General features: G+C 30.4%; 1 protein-coding gene across 19 annotated transcripts in view; it reads right to left on the bottom strand.

The window, feature by feature from the left end:
• LOC105839109 (serine/threonine-protein phosphatase 2A regulatory subunit B'' subunit alpha) overlaps positions 1-19832 on the bottom strand; it is a 310192-nt gene that overhangs the window by 93230 nt on the left and 197130 nt on the right. For 15 of the 19 annotated variants that reach the window (XR_004963295.1, XR_004963294.1, XR_004963290.1 and 12 more), the window contains 2 exons: positions 9601-9727; positions 9267-9440 (listed from right to left, as the gene is read on the bottom strand). The exons of the other annotated variants lie outside the window; for them this stretch is intronic. Coding sequence is in view for 3 of the 15 variants with exons in the window: in XM_012685169.3 (XP_012540623.1) it covers positions 9267-9440; positions 9601-9727 (301 nt within the window). In the remaining 12 variants the exon portion in view is untranslated. The remainder of the gene's footprint in view (positions 1-9266; positions 9441-9600; positions 9728-19832) is intronic. 19 annotated transcript variants of the gene reach the window in all.

Genomic DNA, 19832 nt, shown 5'->3' with positions numbered 1-19832 from the left:
ACCGATTTCGTTTAAACTACAGAAAAATATTCGTCAAGATAAGGTAAAACAACCTGAATTTTTTTAGATTTTTAAACCCACGGGATTAGTGGGGGCGCTGCTGTCATTTCTTTGACATGTCGCGTTCCGACAACGCTTTGAAGTAAATTTTCACCAATTTCTTCTCTTCTGTTTTTTTTCAAACGTGTACATTTTTATGTAAAATTTCTTGCTCTTTCCAATAAAAATATTTCCAATTTCCTCCAAATTAAAGAAAGCATTACTGATGATTTTTGAGAAAAATTCTGTTTTTTTGATATCTTCCCCAAAGTTTATTTTAAAATGAATATTTTCATTGGAAAAAGCGGATTTTTTTACATAATATATGTAGTTTATAGCTTTTGCTCTCAATGGTTAAAACCAAAATTAAATAAACAAATTTTTTATTATTTCTAATTATTTTTCGTTCTTATTAATGATTTTTTATTAAGTCGTACAGCCATCAATCCTTTTTATTTTTTTAAAATTCAAAGATGTTGAAATTACTTTTGCATAAGCATATCATACCATATAATTCAGAGGAATTATTGCATAATAACTCTGAGTCCGTTTCACTGTATTGTGTGTAACATACCGTTATTCTCAAAATATTTTTATTTGTTTACAAGTCTTGTAAGATTATGTTACTTTATTTAAATATAAAATATATTGTTTTCTTCAACTCCTGTTGTCTATGGGTACGTTTTTGGAGTTGGCGTTACGAATCAATAGAACATGCTGCCATCAAATGTGCCGAGTGCTTCACGTAAGAATCGTTAAAGTATCGATATAGAGAGCATAACTTTTTATAACTTTTTTGCATCACTTTCGTCTTGAAATGGCATCAAAGTGCTCACAAAAAGAAACTAAAAAAATGTTTCCACCCTTTCAATTTGGATTCAAGTCGTAAGCAAAGCAAACAAAAATATTTTTAGAGCCATGATATGCTACAATCAAAACAGTATCAAAGTTATCACGCAATAATTTCTCTGAATGACATGGTAGGATATGCTCATGCAAAAGTAATTTTATCATCTTTGAACTTTATAAAAATAAAAATAAATTGATGGCTGTACGACTTAATAAAAAATAATTATTAAAGACGAAAATATAATTAGAAATAGTAAATATAATTTGTTTATTTATTTAATTTTGATTCTAACCATTAAGAGCAAAAGCTATAAACTACATATTATGTAAAAAAATCCGCTCTTTCCAATGAAAATATTCATTTTAAAATAAACTTTATTTTAAAAACTGAATTTTTCTCAAAAATCATTATTTTTAATACTTTCTTTAATTTTGAGGGAATTGGAAATATTTTTATTGGAAAGAACAGGAAATTTCACATAAAAATGTACACGTTTGAAAAAAAACAGAAAAGAAGAAATTGGTGAAAATTTACTTTAAAGCGTTGTCGGAACGCGACATGTCAAAGAAATGACAGCAGCGCCCCACTAATTCCGTGGGTTTAAAAATCTAAAAAAATTCAGGTTGTTTTAACTCATCTTGACAAATATTTTTCTGCAGTTTAAACAAAATCGGTGACTATGATCTCAAATTTCATATGTGGATTCCGTGAAATGACTCATTTATATATACAGGGTGTCCCAAATCTGGTGTGCAATACTTCATGGAAAGATAGACGGGATCGAGATGAACATAAAAATCCAATATAGTCTTGGTTAGGTCTATCAATAATCAAGATATAAATTTTTTAATTTATGCGAATGAGAGCGCGCCTTGCGCGCCGAAGGAAGGGCTCGAGCCGCTCGAGCCATAGCACGGCCTACTGTCTCAAGCATTGGCTGCCGGCGGCGGCGGGGGGAAGAAGGAGAAGCGTGGCGTCGTCGCCGTTCCCACGTCTCGCCGCACCGCGCCTAAGCTCGCGTCGATGGCTGCTACGCATACTCGCGATTACATGACAAGATTATAAATTATTAATAAAAATATGACAAATTTAAATCGTAATAAACTTCTGTAAATAAGAAAGTCAAAAGAGAGAAAGCGATGGAAACGTATGAATCCTGCAAATAATATAATATTTGCCGCATCAAATTCTCTTATCGTTTTTTATGGAATATTCAATTAACGAAGATTTATCACGATTGATTCTTTATACATTCTCCTTTCGTAACCATCTTATTAGAAAATTACAAAATGCACGAAATACTATCCCTAATATACACTCTTTGTAAAATAACACGATAGAAAAATATTCACGTTTGATCTAAGGACTTCAGGATAAATTATTCGATGCGACTTCTACGGTAATTATAGGTAATCAGAGATCAATGTTATGTCAAGTATCGTTAGTATGGTTAACTACAAAGGATTTTCTCTTGTATATGATAGAGAACTTCGAGTTTCTTCTATCGTTAATACATTCTAAGTCACTGAAAATCTGTCGTAATTAATAATGCAATTAAAGGTAGAAGAAATTGTAAGTTTTCTATGGTTATAAAAGAAAATCCTTCGTTGTATTAACAATACATGATATTAAACATTAATTTTTAAGCATAATTATCGTAGCATCGCGCCTAAGCTATCGTGAAATCGTTACATCAAGAGGGAATATTTTTCAGTGTTATTACAAAGAGTGTAACATACTATGGATAAGTATTTCGCGCATTTTAGTATGACACCTCTCTCTCTCTCTCCCTCTCTCTCTCTCTCTCTCTCTCTCTCTCTCTCTCTCTCTCTTTCTCCCTCTTTCTTCCTCTTTCCCTCTCAAGCACTACGTAGTACACAAATACAATAAATATTACCACGTTTAACAACATTAGTTTGTACTATTCTACTTTCATTATGTGTAATTAAATAAAGCAGAACGTTGCTACAATTTTTATATTAAAAAGACAAAGATAAAAATATGTATTTCACGAAGTTAGCAGAATATCTTTCCCTCTAAAGTATTTACAGAAACACGATAAATGTCATTTTCAACAACAGTTCCAATCAATATTATTAGAGTTTCATTAAATGTCATATAAAATTTTTTTAACAAGATTACTATTTTATAACATTTTTAACATTAAACACGATACGACACTCAGAAAGAAAGTATCGTGCTGATTATTTATCGCAGTTTTAGTGATAATTTTTGATAATTTTTTTTTCAATCGTGTGTAATACTAAAAATATAAAGAAATGATAATTGTTAAAATTTTATTCAATTTACACACATAATGAAAGTAGAATAGTACAAACTAATGTTGTTAAACGTGGTAATATTTATTGTATTTGTGTACTACGTAGTGCTTGAGAGGGAAAGAGGAAGAAAGAGGGAGAAAGAGAGAGAGAGAGAGAGAGAGAGAGAGAGAGAGAGAGAGAGAGAGAGAGAGAGAGGGAGAGAGAGAGAGAGAGGTGTCATACTAAAATGCGCGAAATATTTATCCATAGTATGTTACACTCTTTGTAATAACACTGAAAAATATTCCCTCTTGATATAACGATTTCACGATAGCTTAGGCGCGATGCTACGATAATTATGCTTAAAAATTAATGTTTAATATCATGTATTGTTAATACAACGAAGGATTTTCTTTTATAACCATAGAAAACTTACAGTTTCTTCTACCTTTAATTGCATTATTAATTACGACAGATTTTCAGTGACTTAGAATGTATTAACGATAGAAGAAACTCGAAGTTCTCTGTCATATACAAGAGAAAATCCTTTGTAGTTAACCATACTAACGATACTTGACATAACATTGATCTCTGATTACCTATAATTACCGTAGAAGTCGCATCGAATAATTTATCCTGAAGTCCTTAGATCAAACGTGAATATTTTTCTATCGTGTTATTTTACAAAGAGTGTATATTAGGGATAGTATTTCGTGCATTTTGTAATTTTCTAATAAGATGGTTACGAAAGGAGAATGTATAAAGAATCAATCGTGATAAATCTTCGTTAATTGAATATTCCATAAAAAACGATAAGAGAATTTGATGCGGCAAATATTATATTATTTGCAGGATTCATACGTTTCCATCGCTTTCTCTCTTTTGACTTTCTTATTTACAGAAGTTTATTACGATTTAAATTTGTCATATTTTTATTAATAATTTATAATCTTGTCATGTAATCGCGAGTATGCGTAGCAGCCATCGACGCGAGCTTAGGCGCGGTGCGGCGAGACGTGGGAACGGCGACGACGCCACGCTTCTCCTTCTTCCCCCCGCCGCCGCCGGCAGCCAATGCTTGAGACAGTAGGCCGTGCTATGGCTCGAGCGGCTCGAGCCCTTCCTTCGGCGCGCAAGGCGCGCTCTCATTCGCATAAATTAAAAAATTTATATCTTGATTATTGATAGACCTAACCAAGACTATATTGGATTTTTATGTTCATCTCGATCCCGTCTATCTTTCCATGAAATATTGCACACCAGATTTGGGACACCCTGTATATATATATATATATATATATATATATATATATATATATAATTCAATATTATAATTTAATTAATAAGTATAATTATTTCATATTGTAAAAAGTTTATTTATTGATTATTTATCTTTAAACTTGTAATAAACAGATTTTTATCTAAAAAAAACCAATTAAGAAATTACTTTGGTTTTATAAAATGTATTTATAAAATTAACAATATTTTTTCAGCGTAATAATTAAATTTTTTATTAATAATAATTTGAAAGAAATAATTAAAACTTTTTTGGTGTTTAATTCAGAAGTAAAAAAGAATACGACTAATATCTGTAATTTACTTATAATAATTAATTAATAATTAATTATAATTATTTACAGTACACTTTTGAGGAAAAAAAGGTTACAGACGCTTATTGATATTATCAAATGACACAATAGCGATGCAACACTGAGTTTTATACATAATGTTTTATAATAACAAAGCCATCCATATGTAACCATATACCCAATTAAACTCACTCCTCATTTCCAAATAGTTGCACAACGAATTTTACAGATAACGTTATGTATCGCACAGAAAATTGAATGTATTTATGCCAGTTAATTGGTCAATATTTGCTTTCTACGGAAAACCAATCAGCATCGCGGAAAAGCGGCAACAATACAGCGCGATCAAAAGCGCACTTCTCGCGTTTACACGGCCTTTTTTATTATGGATGAAAATAGAAAATATAAATTTCCTACTTATTTAATTTTTAATCAAGAATATAAAGTTAAACCAAACATTTTATTTGGTTGTTATTTTTATTTTTAATCAATAAAATTTTGTAATGTTCTTTGAAGAAGTATAAATTCTTTTTTCAAACATATAATAACAGGTTCTTCTAAAATTTATGATGACAGTTTACATTTAAAACTATCATCAAGAAAATATTCTTTATTAAGAACAATCGTTATTTGCTAAAAAAATAATAATATATAAATAATAATAATATATAAATTCAGTAGTCGCTTTTTTAGGCATTAGAATTGATATTCTTTTGTATACATGTATATACACGTTCATACATACATACTTTTTGTCGTTAGACAATTTTCATTTAAAAAAAGCAAGGAACTATCTTCTATAGCTCAAACTATAGCTCAAAAAGAGAACCCAGCGTTACACGTCGCTCACGCGTAGTCATTGCTGGTTGTTGTAAACAATTCCCCTCGCGCGCCTACTAATCTCATGGCTCTCGAGCGGTGGGCGGCCGCATCTCGCCGCGCGTTTGTATTTGCCGGTAGGTCGGACTAATACTTTAATAATCAATAACTCGTGAATTATTGCAAAAATTGCAAAACGAATCATTTTTCTGACATATAATTTGAAAAAGAAGTACTTGTAAGTATCTGTAAGAATTTCTTAATTTTGTGTTAATATTGTCAACTTGGTTTTTGGTCACTTTTGACAGTATTCCAGCCCAATGTGCAGTGTAGTGAGTGTCGCTTGGAGTCATGAAAATATTTTAATAATTTTTTTACTTTTATAACATATTCTATATTTAAAAAAGAAACATTTTTTACAATTTTAAGCAAAATGAAAAAAATTGATTGTGTCTTTATTCATTTTTTTATTTGTCTTTAACTATCATTTTTTCCAACTTTATTTATCAAAATAATTATACTTTTTAACCCTTTGAAACCCGAATTTTTATAAACGCATTCATGAAATACAAACATCATACATATAGGTTTTTGGGGTCGCTGATTACAAATCTGACATCAGAATTTTAAAATTCTAAATGGTTAAACCAATATGGCGGACCAAAAACATTTTCATTTAGTTGATAAAATTCATAATACATGGATTTTCGGGGTCGTTGATTACGAATCTGACATCAAAATTCAAAATGGCGGACTTAATATGGCCGACCAAAAATATTTTAATTTAGTTTATTTGGATAAAATTCATAATACAGGGGTTTTCAAGGTCGCAGATAAATTTGGAAATTTTATGATTCTGCATGTTGAATCCGTCATTTTGAATTTTAAAATTCTAATGTCAGATTCGTAATCAGCGATCTCGAAAACCCCTGTATTATAAATTTTATCCAAATAAACCAAATTAAAATATTTTCGGTCCGCAATATTAGTGCCGCCATTTTGAATTTTAAAATTCTGATATTCATGTTACTTAATGTTCGTTTTGACTTAAATTTTTCCTATGAAAAAGACATTTTTTGTCAATTAATTAATAATATAAACAATTTTATAAATAATTCATGAAAATAACATGCACCTTAGTGTTAACAAAGATATTAATAAAATAAAAACGCAAAAAAACATAAGAAAAATTAAGGTTCTCTCCCGTAAAGAGTTAAATAATATCCATTTTATCCCGGTTCTAGATCTATCTTTTACCTTTCCAAAACTGTTCGGTTTTTTTAAATTTGTTGAAAATTGACAAAAATAATAAAAATTTAAAGTCACAAAAATAATATAAATTTTTGCGATTTTTTCAAGCCTTATTTTAAGTAAATTTCTAACATGTTTAATTATAACAAATATTATTGTAGATCACATCATCGTCTTCGTCATGAAAATACGAAGAGATTCAAGTAACATAATAATGATATCAGTTCATCTGTTCAATGCAACGCGTTTGCGAACAAATGGGGTGCACTTTTAATCCGGGAAAACGTTTGAGGTTGAAAAATATAGGTATACCATTCTAGGGTTAATTACACAGCACACAAAAAAAAAGTGGTTGGTCCGGCGGACTAGACTAGTCAATCCTTATGTATTTCGACCCGCTGAATCCGAATCCAAGGTCAAAATTGCAAATTTAATTCGCATTTCCTAACCTCAAAAAAAAAATTTTTTTTTACTGTTGGTCCGGCAGACCAGACAAGACTATCTTTATGTATTTTGATCCGCTGAATCCAAGGTCAAAATTGCTGAATTGGCTCATTTTTTCTTAACCTAAAAAAAAATACCTTATAAAAGCAATTTGGATCACAAATGTATAATCCAGAACGTGCAGGCTTGCGTAACCACATTACCCGGGGAAAATTCAATACGTATGACAAGTTTGAGCTTCTGTAAATAGCGTAGAAAACTCACTCCCTTTTTCTATTATATCTCTTTTATTCTCGAAGGTTCTGTGCAATGGCTTTCTCTTACGTTTTTTTCCTTTCACAGAGACATCACGTTTGAGCGTCCAGCAAAAATCAGCCATCATATTCTCATCCCACTTGCCTTGATATCGATACTACATCTCCTTGATATCCTGATGAAATCTTTCTTCATGTTTTTCACTATAATCACCTAGATTTTCTGGGAAGTAGTTGATATAAGAATCTAAGAAATGCAACTTAAGATTCATTAGGCAACCTAGTTTTCTATAGTTTTCCATCATTTCCGCTACCCTTTCTCTGTAATCTTCACTTTTGTGGTTTCCTAAAAAATTTTCCCTGGGTAATGTGGTTACGCAAGCCTGCACGTTCCGGATTATACATTTGTGATCCAAACTGCTTTTACAAAGTGTTTTTTGAGGTTAGGAAAAAATAAGCCAATGCAGCAATTCTGACATTGAATTTGGATTCAACAAATCAAAATACATAAAAATAGATTAGTCTGGTCCGCCGGACCAACATTAAAAAAAAAATTTTTTTTTGAGGTTAGGAAATTCGAGCTAACTTTGCAATTCTGACCTTGGATTCGGATTCAGCGGGTCAAAATACATAAGGATTGACTAGTCTAGTCCGCCGGACCAATCACTTTTTTTGTGTGTCTGTGTTATTTAAGCAGATCATGTTTTTATCGACATTCATACAGTAATGTCTAATTTACGAGAACTAAGGAGATATAGGAAAGTAAGAAATTGCCTAAATTTTGGTGCCTTTTCTTTCTCTCCTTTCTTTATCCGTCTTCTTCTTTTGTCCTCTTCTTCTTTTCTCCTCTCTCTTTCTCCCTCTCGTTCCCTTCCTTTCTCCTCCCCCTCTCTTCTTTCCTCTTCCTTTCTCTCGACGCGCGCACACATACATATATACATTGCATATATTTTTTTTTAATAAATTGAAAGATTTTGATTTTTTGATCGTTCTATTGTCTTTATTTATTCCTCATTAACCGATTATTCTCTGTGGGTTGAGTGTTTATCTGGCGTAAATCGCCTGGGTAGTGGCGGCTATAACCAGCTCCGGCGGGCGTAAAAATCTGCCTAAAAGGGAAAGCCGTAGCCCAACTCACCAACCCAAGCTGGGAGTTATCGCGGCAAGGGTTGCATGGCACTGGGGGAGCAGTGTCTTGAACCGAGCAAAACCCTAGAGTATCTAGCCTTACCCACGCATGCGGGGCTTCGCGTGGACAGACCACTCTTTCCCTAGCTACTCGTGGGAACTGCATAGATAGTTCTTTTGAAATTTTAAAACTCACGGAAAATACTCCAATAGAGGCTTCGTCTGAAGACTCCAGAGGAGTAGTAGAAGCAGGGTCGGGCGCTGATTGGGCCCTTAGGAACACGGGCGGCACCAAAATTGCAAAGAACGGATCAACAAAGGGGATGAGTCTTCCTAGGAAGAAACACTCCGAAGCTGAGAAAAGGAAGAGAGCTCAGGAGCAGCAAGGAAAGGCTCAAGCTCAGGCCCGGGCCAGGCTTTCTTCGAACGTTCTTAGAGGTTCGATTTGTACATTATACAGTTATATATTATGCCATTTCTAAAAATATACATTACACGTATAATTTATATACTATGTACGACAAAGTTTATACGAATTATGTATGTGTAATGTATGTATATGGATATTTTACTAAAATAAAATAAAATAAAATAAAATATTAGAAAATAATAAATAAACATGATTACGTACTTCGTGACCATCAGCATCGTGATCTCTTGCTGAAGCAAATGGATCTCTTTGTTCATGATCCAGATATTTTTCCAGATTAAAGAAAGTATCAAAGAAGATAGATGTCATTTTGCATTTTTTTAAATCATTTAACGATATCTTGCCAGATATCATTGGATGAATCATATCTAACATCTGAAACACGTTACATTTTTAAATATACCCTTACACTTTGTTATCACAAGCTTGATTCAATTTATACATTTTAGTATTATTCTAAAAACTCAAATGTAAAAAAGTAAAACTACAGAAAGTTTCCAGAAATTAATGAATTAATTTTTAATTCTAATTTTACCTGACAAAGACAATCCTCGAAAGGCAATGTTTCCAGACCAATCGCTTCCATTCGACGTAATTGCTCTTCATAGAAGTATTCTAGTTCATACATTGATAAATAACCATCGCCATCAAGATCCATACACCTATCAAACATAATGACATACTCAAAGTTTGTTATTATTTATATATAAAATTATTTAGATAACCATTTAAAAATAAAAAAAAAATCTTTAAATAGTGTAATCTTTATTTAGATTATTAGAATACATTTATCTGCATCTTCATCTTATATAAAAAAAATATTATAAATATCTTTTCAAATCTCTACGTTAATGTGTAGTTTGCGCGTAATTCGAGTTTAGCATATAATGCATTCTGATACAAGATTTAGTAAAATAATTTACAGTGGAATGCTACTGTAGCATACTTTGCAATGGTACAAATTATTCGCTCCACTCAACGTATGTGAGTAGCATAAATAGTTAATAATAATCTAGTCGCGTAATTACAATTGCCACTCCTCTAGCCGCTACAACATATTTGTGTAGATCTCGTGCAATATCATAAACTAAGTTAATTGAAACAATATCGCTATGGCTATTTTAATAGTTTGAAAGTAACTCCGCAATAGTGCACATTTGGCTTGTTTAAGGCACTTAGAATTTCGAACGCATGCTACTGCGGAGTTATCCTAAAGTTCGAAGTTCCATTTTAAAAATATTTTTGTTGCTATCTGTTATTAATTTGAATTGCCTAATAATAAAATGTTTATTATATTAGCTATCTGGATTTAAATTATTAACCGTTAATAATCACCTTAGGGTCTATTTGACGGAGTGGAGTCCTTAGAGAACCCCAATAATAAACATTTCTAAATTGGACAGTTTTTATGCAATCAACGTCAAAATTTGCATAAAAGCGTTTTAAGGATCATTGATTTCAAATCTAATGTCGAAAATGTACAATCAAAATGGCGGATCTAAAATGGCGACCATAAAATATCCATATATAAACGTAGAATCAAAATGTACAAATTTTACACAAAAACATTCTTATAGGGGTTTGTGAGATTGCTGATTACAAATTTGATGTCAAAAATGCAAAATTCAAAATGGCAGATCCAAAATGGCAGACCTAAAATATCCATATATAAACATAGAATTAGAATGTACAAATTTTACACAAAAACATTCTTATAGGGGTTTGTGAGATTGCTGATTACAAATTTGATGTCAAAAATGCAAAATTCAAAATGGCAGATCCAAAATGGCAGACCTAAAATATCTATATATAAACATAGAATTAGAATGTACAAATTTTACACAAAAACATTTTTCTAAGGGTTTTTGAGTTGCTGATTACAAATTTGATGTCAAAAATGCAAAATTTAAAATGGCGGATCCAAAATGACGGACCTAAAATATCCATATATAAACGTAGAATGTACGAATTGTACACAAAAATATTTTTCTAAGGATTTTTGGGGTTGCTAAATACGAATTTTATGTATTCACAATGAAAACGCAAAATTCAAAATGGCGGACCAATTCTAAAATGTAAAAATATTACACAAGAACATTTTTTTAAACTTTGGCTATATAAGTATGAACTGCCAGTAGCTAACTTCAGACTGGTAGCTAAAATGTCGCGCCACCATCAACCAATTGAGAAATTCGAGAACTAAAATATCGTCAGCTGTTATGAAGTCTGTACTCAGAGCATTTAGAGTTTGTCAACAGTATTCAGAATTATATATTAGTATTAATAAAATGGATGTTTATTAAAGTAACGTTTTTACTTTTTTTCAGATTTTCCAGTGATAAAAATAATACAAAAAAGTTATAATTTTTCTTGGTATCCACGATTAGATACGTATAAAATAATAATCGTTGCAGCACAAGTTTTCAATTTCTTTATAATAAATAAAAAGTAAAATGCTAAAAATGTATTTAATAAAATAATACATTAAAAAATGTTAATCTACTTCATAATTTTAATACGCATTCTCATGAAAGTATGGAAATTCTTAACATAATAGAAAACCACAAATTCATATTAATAAAATTAATTCATCAGTTATTTTTAGAAATGAAATTATATTATTATGGAAAATATGTAACTTTAAAAATGCATAATACATTTCTTCGACATAACAAAAACTATTACTTTTCAATATATATTAAAAAATAATAGTTTTTGTTAGGTTATGTCGAAGAATAATGTTCAACTATTATTATTTATTATATATTTCATATTGTATTAAAAATCTTATGTTAAAATTTTGTTTTATTAAAATGTTTTTTTATTAAATATATTTTAATTTTAAATATCTAAATACATATACTACATTTTAATTATTTACGTTTAACAATAAAAGTCGTAACTCATTTACACTTTAAATTTCTCTTCTGACATTACATTATCTTTATTTATTAGTTTTATCTTTATTTATTATTATTTTATTAGTTTATTTTCATGTAAGCCTATAATTAATATTTATGTTATATACTATTAAACTTATAAACTGATATGATGTTCATAGCTAGAGTCTATATGTAAAATCATTTTTAGTTTATTTTCACATACTACAAGAATTATTTCATTGATTACGGTCTTAAATATACAATCCAACTAAGAACACTAGTTATAAAATATAAAATATATTTTATTTTAGTTAATGCTTTTTTATGATGTTTTTATATTTCCCGCTCTTTGGTCGATGGGGCGGAACCTAATAACGTCTTCCATTGGCAAAAATTCGCTGGCACTCAGTGCTACCTAGTTTTTCAGTTTTTTATTGGAGTAACACGAAACGCCACCAGTTTTGCACTTTCAATGGAGTACGTATAAAAACTCAGTTTTAAGAAAAGAGCGGGAAATAAGAATGCTGAACTGCCCAGATAGCACAGAATATTTATCATAAATATTTATAAATATTTTACATATTTATTTTCAAAAAATATTTTTTAAAGATTATATAATTATTTTTTATAAACCATTTAGAAATAATACAAAAATTATTATTAACAATATATAAAAGATATTTTTAAAAAATATTTTAAAATATTCATGATATATGAATTCAAAACATTTTTTATATTTTCTGATAATATAGTATAAATATTTATTATAAATATTTTAATAAATAATATATATAGCTATATAATAAATATTGAAATATTATTTTTAAAGATATTTTTTTTAATAATTTTAAAAATATTGTTACCGATATTATTTACGTATTTAAAAAAATAATTTTTATTTGTGTTTCATTATTTCAGAAAATCTTTATAGCAAATGTTTTACAGTTATTTCTATATCATTTATAAAAATATTTACAATACATATTTAGAGAATATTAACAAAATATTTATAACAAAATATTTATAATAAACGTAACGCATAAGCCCAAATAGCACAGAAAATTTATCATAAATGTTCATAAATATTTTACAAATTTATTTAAAAAAAATATTTTTTAAAGATTATATAATTATTTTTCATAAATCAATTAGAAATGACACAAAAATTATTATCAGCAATATATGAAATATATTTTTAAAATGTACTAAAAAATATTTATGGTATGTGAACTCGAAATATTTTTTATATTCTTTGATAATAATAGTATAAATATTTATTTTAAATATTTTCATAAATTATCATAATTTTTTTATACCTGGCAAACTCGGACATAAAAATATGTACAAACATTTATCATAAATATTTTTTTCTTATAAATATTTTATAAATACTTTGTGCTATCTTATGTAGCTGAGTATGCTTTATATATTTCATTATTTTGAAAATTTTCAATCAACATAAAACAAGTATTTTTTTGTAATAAAAAATCACACCAAAATTAAATAATTAAACTTATACAATTGCAAAATAATAAGAAAAAATAAGCTGTAAAAGTATTATTGTAATTTTTATGATAATTAATATTTTTAAAAATTTTGTTTTTAATTTAATAAATATAAAATATTTCAAAAAACAAAAATTACATATCTGATCATCTGTTTTTAAATGATTAATATTAATATAATAAGTAATTTTTGGTTTCTTTTTTTTCACTTTTTTAAGTAACACAATTTCGTCTTTAATTGATGAAAACGATTCTAAAAATTCATTTATTACAAATAAGTCCATTGTCGCAGCAGTAAAGAATTCAAATAATGTAACACTTCTGGTAACACTAAAGTGGCCCCGGCCTCTATACTCGGGGCTAGTTTCACCGCACTTAGTGCGCAGTGCCACTGAGAGCATTTTGCACTCCCAATGAAAGGTTCGACACTCAGAACTCACTCATTACTACTCCCAATAAAATGCGCTTTAAGCACTCAGTGCTGCCAGTGCCAGCGAGTTTTTGCTAATGGAAGACGCTATAAATCACGGAGATGTTAGCTACGGATCTCAATACAAAAGTGAATGGGAAAAGTAGTAACTAAGCTAAATTTTGATGCTCAAGCACATCTTACAATCCCCCCTTCCTACCTTTCCCGAAAAACTGTAAATTAATTTATTGCGAAAAATAGTACCTCAGCCGGGGTTCGAACCCGGATCTATCGTCATTCCGTGCGAGCGTCCTAGCCAATTCGACCACTGAGGCATATAATATTATTCCTCGCAATAACCAGTATATCTTAAAGCACGTCTTTTCTAGGGCGACGTATAATAACAGTATTAGTACATTATTTCTAACCGACCGTAATATATTAAATATGCCTCGGTGGTCGAATTGACTAGGACGCTCGCACGGAATGACGAGAGATCCGGGTTCGAACTTCGGCTGAGGTATTATTTTTCGCAATAAATTAATTTAAAGTTTTTTGGGAAAGGTAAGAAGAGGAGATTGTAAGATGTGCTTGAGCATTGAAATTTAGCTTAGTTACTGTGTCTTAAGTCTGACGAATCCTGTCGGCGCACAGTTTAAAATAAAGCTAAAAAAATGAAATTTAATAAAAAAGAATTATATCCATCACTAAGATGTAGACCGTTAGGCGATTTACAACTCATTGATATGTTGTACATTTTAATTCTATGTTTATATATGGATACTTTAAGTTCGCCATTTTGGATCCGCCATTTTAAATTTTCCATTTTCAACGTCAGATTTGAAGTCAGTGATCCTAAAAACTCTTGTATGCAAATTTTGCCATTAATTGCATAAAATTTGTCCAATTTATAAATGTTTATCTTCGAAGTTCTCTAAGGAACCCGCTCCGTCAACAACGTGACAAAATAGATCTCCATCAAGCGAGGATTAAAATTGAATAAACACTTTTCATTATTAAATTACCGCATTTTTGTTCCAAAATCATCAAACTTAATATTCAAAATAAATATACTTTTTGCAGAACCCAATATTAAAGTGTTTTTTTCTTTCAGAGTATCATATTCCAAGAATAAAACCTTAAATTTTTACAAAATTATTAAAAATTAAAAAAGTTATAAGCTTTCAGTAGTCTTTTCAATTTTCTTTAAGAATTTCTCTCAATAGTTTAAGCACAAAAATTGATTACTTAAATTATGAAAACATTTTCTTCAATGTACAAATCATCTCTAAGAATTTTTAAGTGTTGATAGGATGCATACTTTTGGTGCAATAAGCGTTCAAAGTCGTTGATGTCAAAATGACCTCATGCGAGTATTATAAAATTTTTTGGAAGTGTAATTACTAAGAGTTAAATAAAATTAAATGTGGTAAAGTTCTATAGAATGTCATAAAGTTATATAAATAACTTTTCTTTTACACAGAAGCAGATAATTTTTATTCTAAAAGCACAATTCTTTTTCGAGATAAATCAACTTTTAGTAGGTTGAAAAATTCTTATCATAACAAAGACTAAAATTAGGATTTGTAGTACGGTACTTTTGCATTTTTATAATTTAAATTTAAAGAATTACACAAGCACACAAAAAAAAAGTGGTTGGTCCGGCGGACTAGACTAATCAATCCTTATGTATTTTGACCCGCTGAAATCGAATCCAATGTCAGAATTGCAAAGTTAGCTTGCATTTTCTAACCTTGAAAAAAATTTTTTTTTTAAACGTTGGTCCGGCCGACCAGACTAGTCTATCCTTATGTATTTTGACCCGCTGAATCCAAATCCAAAGTCAGAATTGCTGAATCGGCTCATTTTTTCCTAACCTCAAAAAAATGTTTTTCTTATAATGTTGGTCTGGCGGACCAGAATAGTCTACCTTTATGTATTTTTATCTGCTGAATTCAAATTCAATGTCAGAATTGTTGCATTGGCTCATTTTTTCCTAACCTAAAAAAAATTTTTTTTTTTAATTTTGGTCCGGCGGATTAGACTAGTCTATTTTTATTATTTTGACCCGCTGAATCTAAACTCAAGGTCAGAATTAGATCAATTCAATAGATACAAAGAGATAAACAACATATAATTAAATTATATTTATATAAATATAAAATAAAGACGCACACATACACGTATACACACACACGCACACATGCACGCGCGCACACAACACACACACACACACACACCATATACACGCACGCTAATCAATTGAATAAGACACTATAGTTTTAGCTAATGCACTTCGAATGTACATACAATAATATAGTAAGTGAATTATTCAACTGACATTTTAAACGTTGAGAGTTAAGATTGTCCATTTCAGGAAACACAAGTCTATGTAAAATTATTTTACACATGTCGGTATGTGATATTGGCAGTATATTAACACTTATTGTGTAATCAGTATTCGCTTTTTATTGAAAAATCTTGACCAATGCATTTTTCATGTAAGTGCAATACCGTATAATTTTTGGTATATAATGTTAGAAGTACATTAGCACTTATTCTATATTCAATATCAAAATTATATTGAAAAGTCTTGGCCAATACTGTTTCAACATAAACCCCATATTAAAATACAAATAATGTATAATATTGGCAGTAAATTTTGAGTGAGTTAGATGCGCACAGTAATAAACGGACACAGCAGGCTGAGTGAAACGGACACAGTAACAAACGGACACAGACCAAACGGACACAGTAACAAACAAACACAGTGCAAAACGGGTACAATAACAAACGGACACAGTGCAAAACGGACACAGTAACAAACGGATACAGTGCAAAACGGACACAGTGCCAAACGGGTACAGACCAAATGCGCACAAATCAAACGGACATAGTGCGAAACAGACACAGACGCAAACCCATATGGTGCAGAGAATGCTTTTCACGCGCGCGCGCGCGAGGAGGTACAAATGGGGCTTCACCCCCCCCCCTTCCGCACCCACCCCATCGGTGCCCTAAAAAATCGCAACCCATATAGTAAGTCCGTTTGTTACTGTGTCTGTTTGGTCTGTGTCCGTTTCGCACTCTGTCCGTTTGTTGCTATGTCCGTTTCACACTGTGTCCGTTTCGCACTGTGTCCGTTTTGCACTGTGTCCGTTTGTTCTGTGTCCATTTGTTACTGTGTCCACTTCACTCAGCCTGCTATGTCCGTTTAGCGCATGTGGGACGCTCCCTAAATTTGCATTATTAAATGACCACTATTGAAATTATATAGCAAGATCTTGGCCAATGCATTTCCAATGTAATTGCAATACCGTATAATTATTGATATGTATTATTGGTAGTAAATTTGCACTTATTGTATAACGAATATTGAAATTATATTCGGAAATCTTAACCAATATAAATACAACTTGGCAAAATGTTAGAACAAATATAAATCTGTTCTAACATAAATTCAATATTAAAATGCAAGTAATGTACAATATTGGCAGTATATTTGTACTTATTGTATAACCAATATTGGCAAAAGATTCACTGGGAAAAGATTGGCCAATGCATTCCCAAAAAAACCAATATTTAACTAATATTCATCAATATTCCGCCAATGTATTTTGTTACTAGGAAAATTAAGTAGAAAAGTTTGATAACATTTTGTGATTTTCACAATAATTAACGAATAATTAATTTATAAAGCTAATCAAATTTGTTTTACCTACTACCAAATACAACCCAGGTAGCAAGCCCACGTCATTTTGACGTCCCAAAATGGTCATATCTGGTCATATGTCGTCAAAATGACCATTTTTTTACATGACCTAAAATTGACGTCATGATGACGTCATTTCGAAGTCATATTTCAGTCATGATCTGACGATTATTTTCCCAGACAGCACACATCCAAAATCGGAACATAAAGACGTCATTAAGACGTATTTTAGACACGGTCTAAAGCGGTGTCTATACAATGAGGTTTAAGGCGTAAGGCATAAGCATATTATATAAGCATATTATATTCAACTTTAAGAGAACTTTTTTAAGAAAACATTTAGATCTTGGAAATAATTTCAAAATGGTCAAACTAACCATTGGAACGCTTCAAAGTCTTAAGAGGATGCTAAACTGTTCGTCAAACTTGATCGAGGTCGATAATGTAGTCATTTGGGCACGTTATTAACAAAATTTTGTATGTATTTCTTTTATAGATTTCGAAATCCTTTTCCAGAATTAATTGTGGAGAATTTTTAATTCTGTAAATGCAATAAAAAGTTGTACATTGGAACAAATTGTACAATTCTGACGATAAAACAAATAGGATCCTCTTAAACACCGAAAACTTTTTTTCTAAGGTTCCTAAGCTCATTCTAAAAGCACAGTATTGTTCTTTGCTGAAATGCCAAGTGCGCTCCATGCTTATTTTATACGTACAAAGTCTAAAACTTTTATACGCAACCAATGTTTTCACGAGTCGACTACAGAAGTCGATAACAAAACTATAATTTTCTAACTTTCTTTCGTTTTTCGTATGAAATTGATCGCAGCGCACCGCGTTATTATCTGTATTTTAATTTTGGAGAAGGATTTTCCATTCCATGCAATCAATAAAAAGATTTCGGTGTCCGAAAATTAATGATAAAACAGAGCAGTTTAGTATCCTCTTAATGCTAAATAGATCGCAATTTCCATCATATTATAAAGGTTATGGAAAAAGTTAAATTTAACAATGAAATTAGTAAGTAAATAAGTTAATGCTATTTATTTTTAATATGTTTTGCAAAATTTAATTGCTTTTATAAAAAATAATATAATTGCGACAGTTTATAACATATAGGTATATGTAGACAATAACAAGTACCCATATCGATGATTCAAACTAACGTAGCAGATAGAGTACAAGGTTTGTAATCCTAAGGTCCCGGGTTCAATACCTAGCGGCAAGTAAGAATAAAGTAAAATAATATAATTTAAATTTAATTAATTAATAAAAATTTGTCCCAAATTTAGTATATACTGTTGATAAGAATAATAAAAAAAAAATGAAATTTTTATTTTATTTTTTTATCTCTAGTTGCAGTTTAAAGATATCCGATTTAAGAAATCTTTTAGATATTAGTTTCATGATATCTTTCTGTTCTCAAAAAACGACGCATTGGTTAACATTCTGACATTATATGTTATCTTTTAGAAGTCTCTTTATGTTATCATTTTCAGAAACAGAATATCTTTTAGATATCTTTTTGATAACATATTGTTCACGTCATTCTATGACGTCAAAATACGGTACATTTCATGACGTCAGGAATTTGTGACATTCGACCGTCATTTTAACGTCATAAGGGTGTCATTTCGTGACGTCAAGAATACTCAGTAAATGACCATTTTGGGACGTCAAAATGACGTGAGCTTGCTACGTGGGAAGCGCGCGGTAAGATAGGACCACCTAAAACGCACTTGCTATCATTAGATACGTGTGGAATTATATTTAAACATTGCCACTTGTAAACAATAACAAGAAATGTTGGAATACATCAAAAGATATAAACGTATTATAGCTTTACTCGTATGTAGACTCATTCGTTTACATCGATTCCTATACAAAATGAAAAGTGTTTATGACACATTCGTAACTTGCCATTATATCATCACATCTACTAGAAAAAACAAAATTTTTGTTATATGTGAAAAGATCTTTACGTCCATTTTTTCTTGTTCGGAAAGTCGCCAATTTTCCACAAAATAGTTTTACACAAGTAATTAATTATTTTAGAGTTTTGTTTCTGAAAAGGTAGTGTGAACCATGCAGTAATACTTTTCTCCATACTTATCTCGCTTTTGATTCTATTCGTTATTACACTCGCATGTGTACCACTCCGCGACACGCCTATGACAACGTATACAACCTTCAGAAAATTACTGACGCTTCGTCACTTTTATGAATCTAACGATAGATAACTTGTTAATTTGTGTC

Source organism: Monomorium pharaonis, chromosome 5 (genome assembly GCF_013373865.1).
Source record: "Monomorium pharaonis isolate MP-MQ-018 chromosome 5, ASM1337386v2, whole genome shotgun sequence".
In the NCBI taxonomy this organism is placed as follows: domain Eukaryota; kingdom Metazoa; phylum Arthropoda; class Insecta; order Hymenoptera; family Formicidae; genus Monomorium; species Monomorium pharaonis.
Note: the sequence above shows the minus strand (reverse complement) of the source record. Positions and strands in the feature narration are given on the sequence as shown.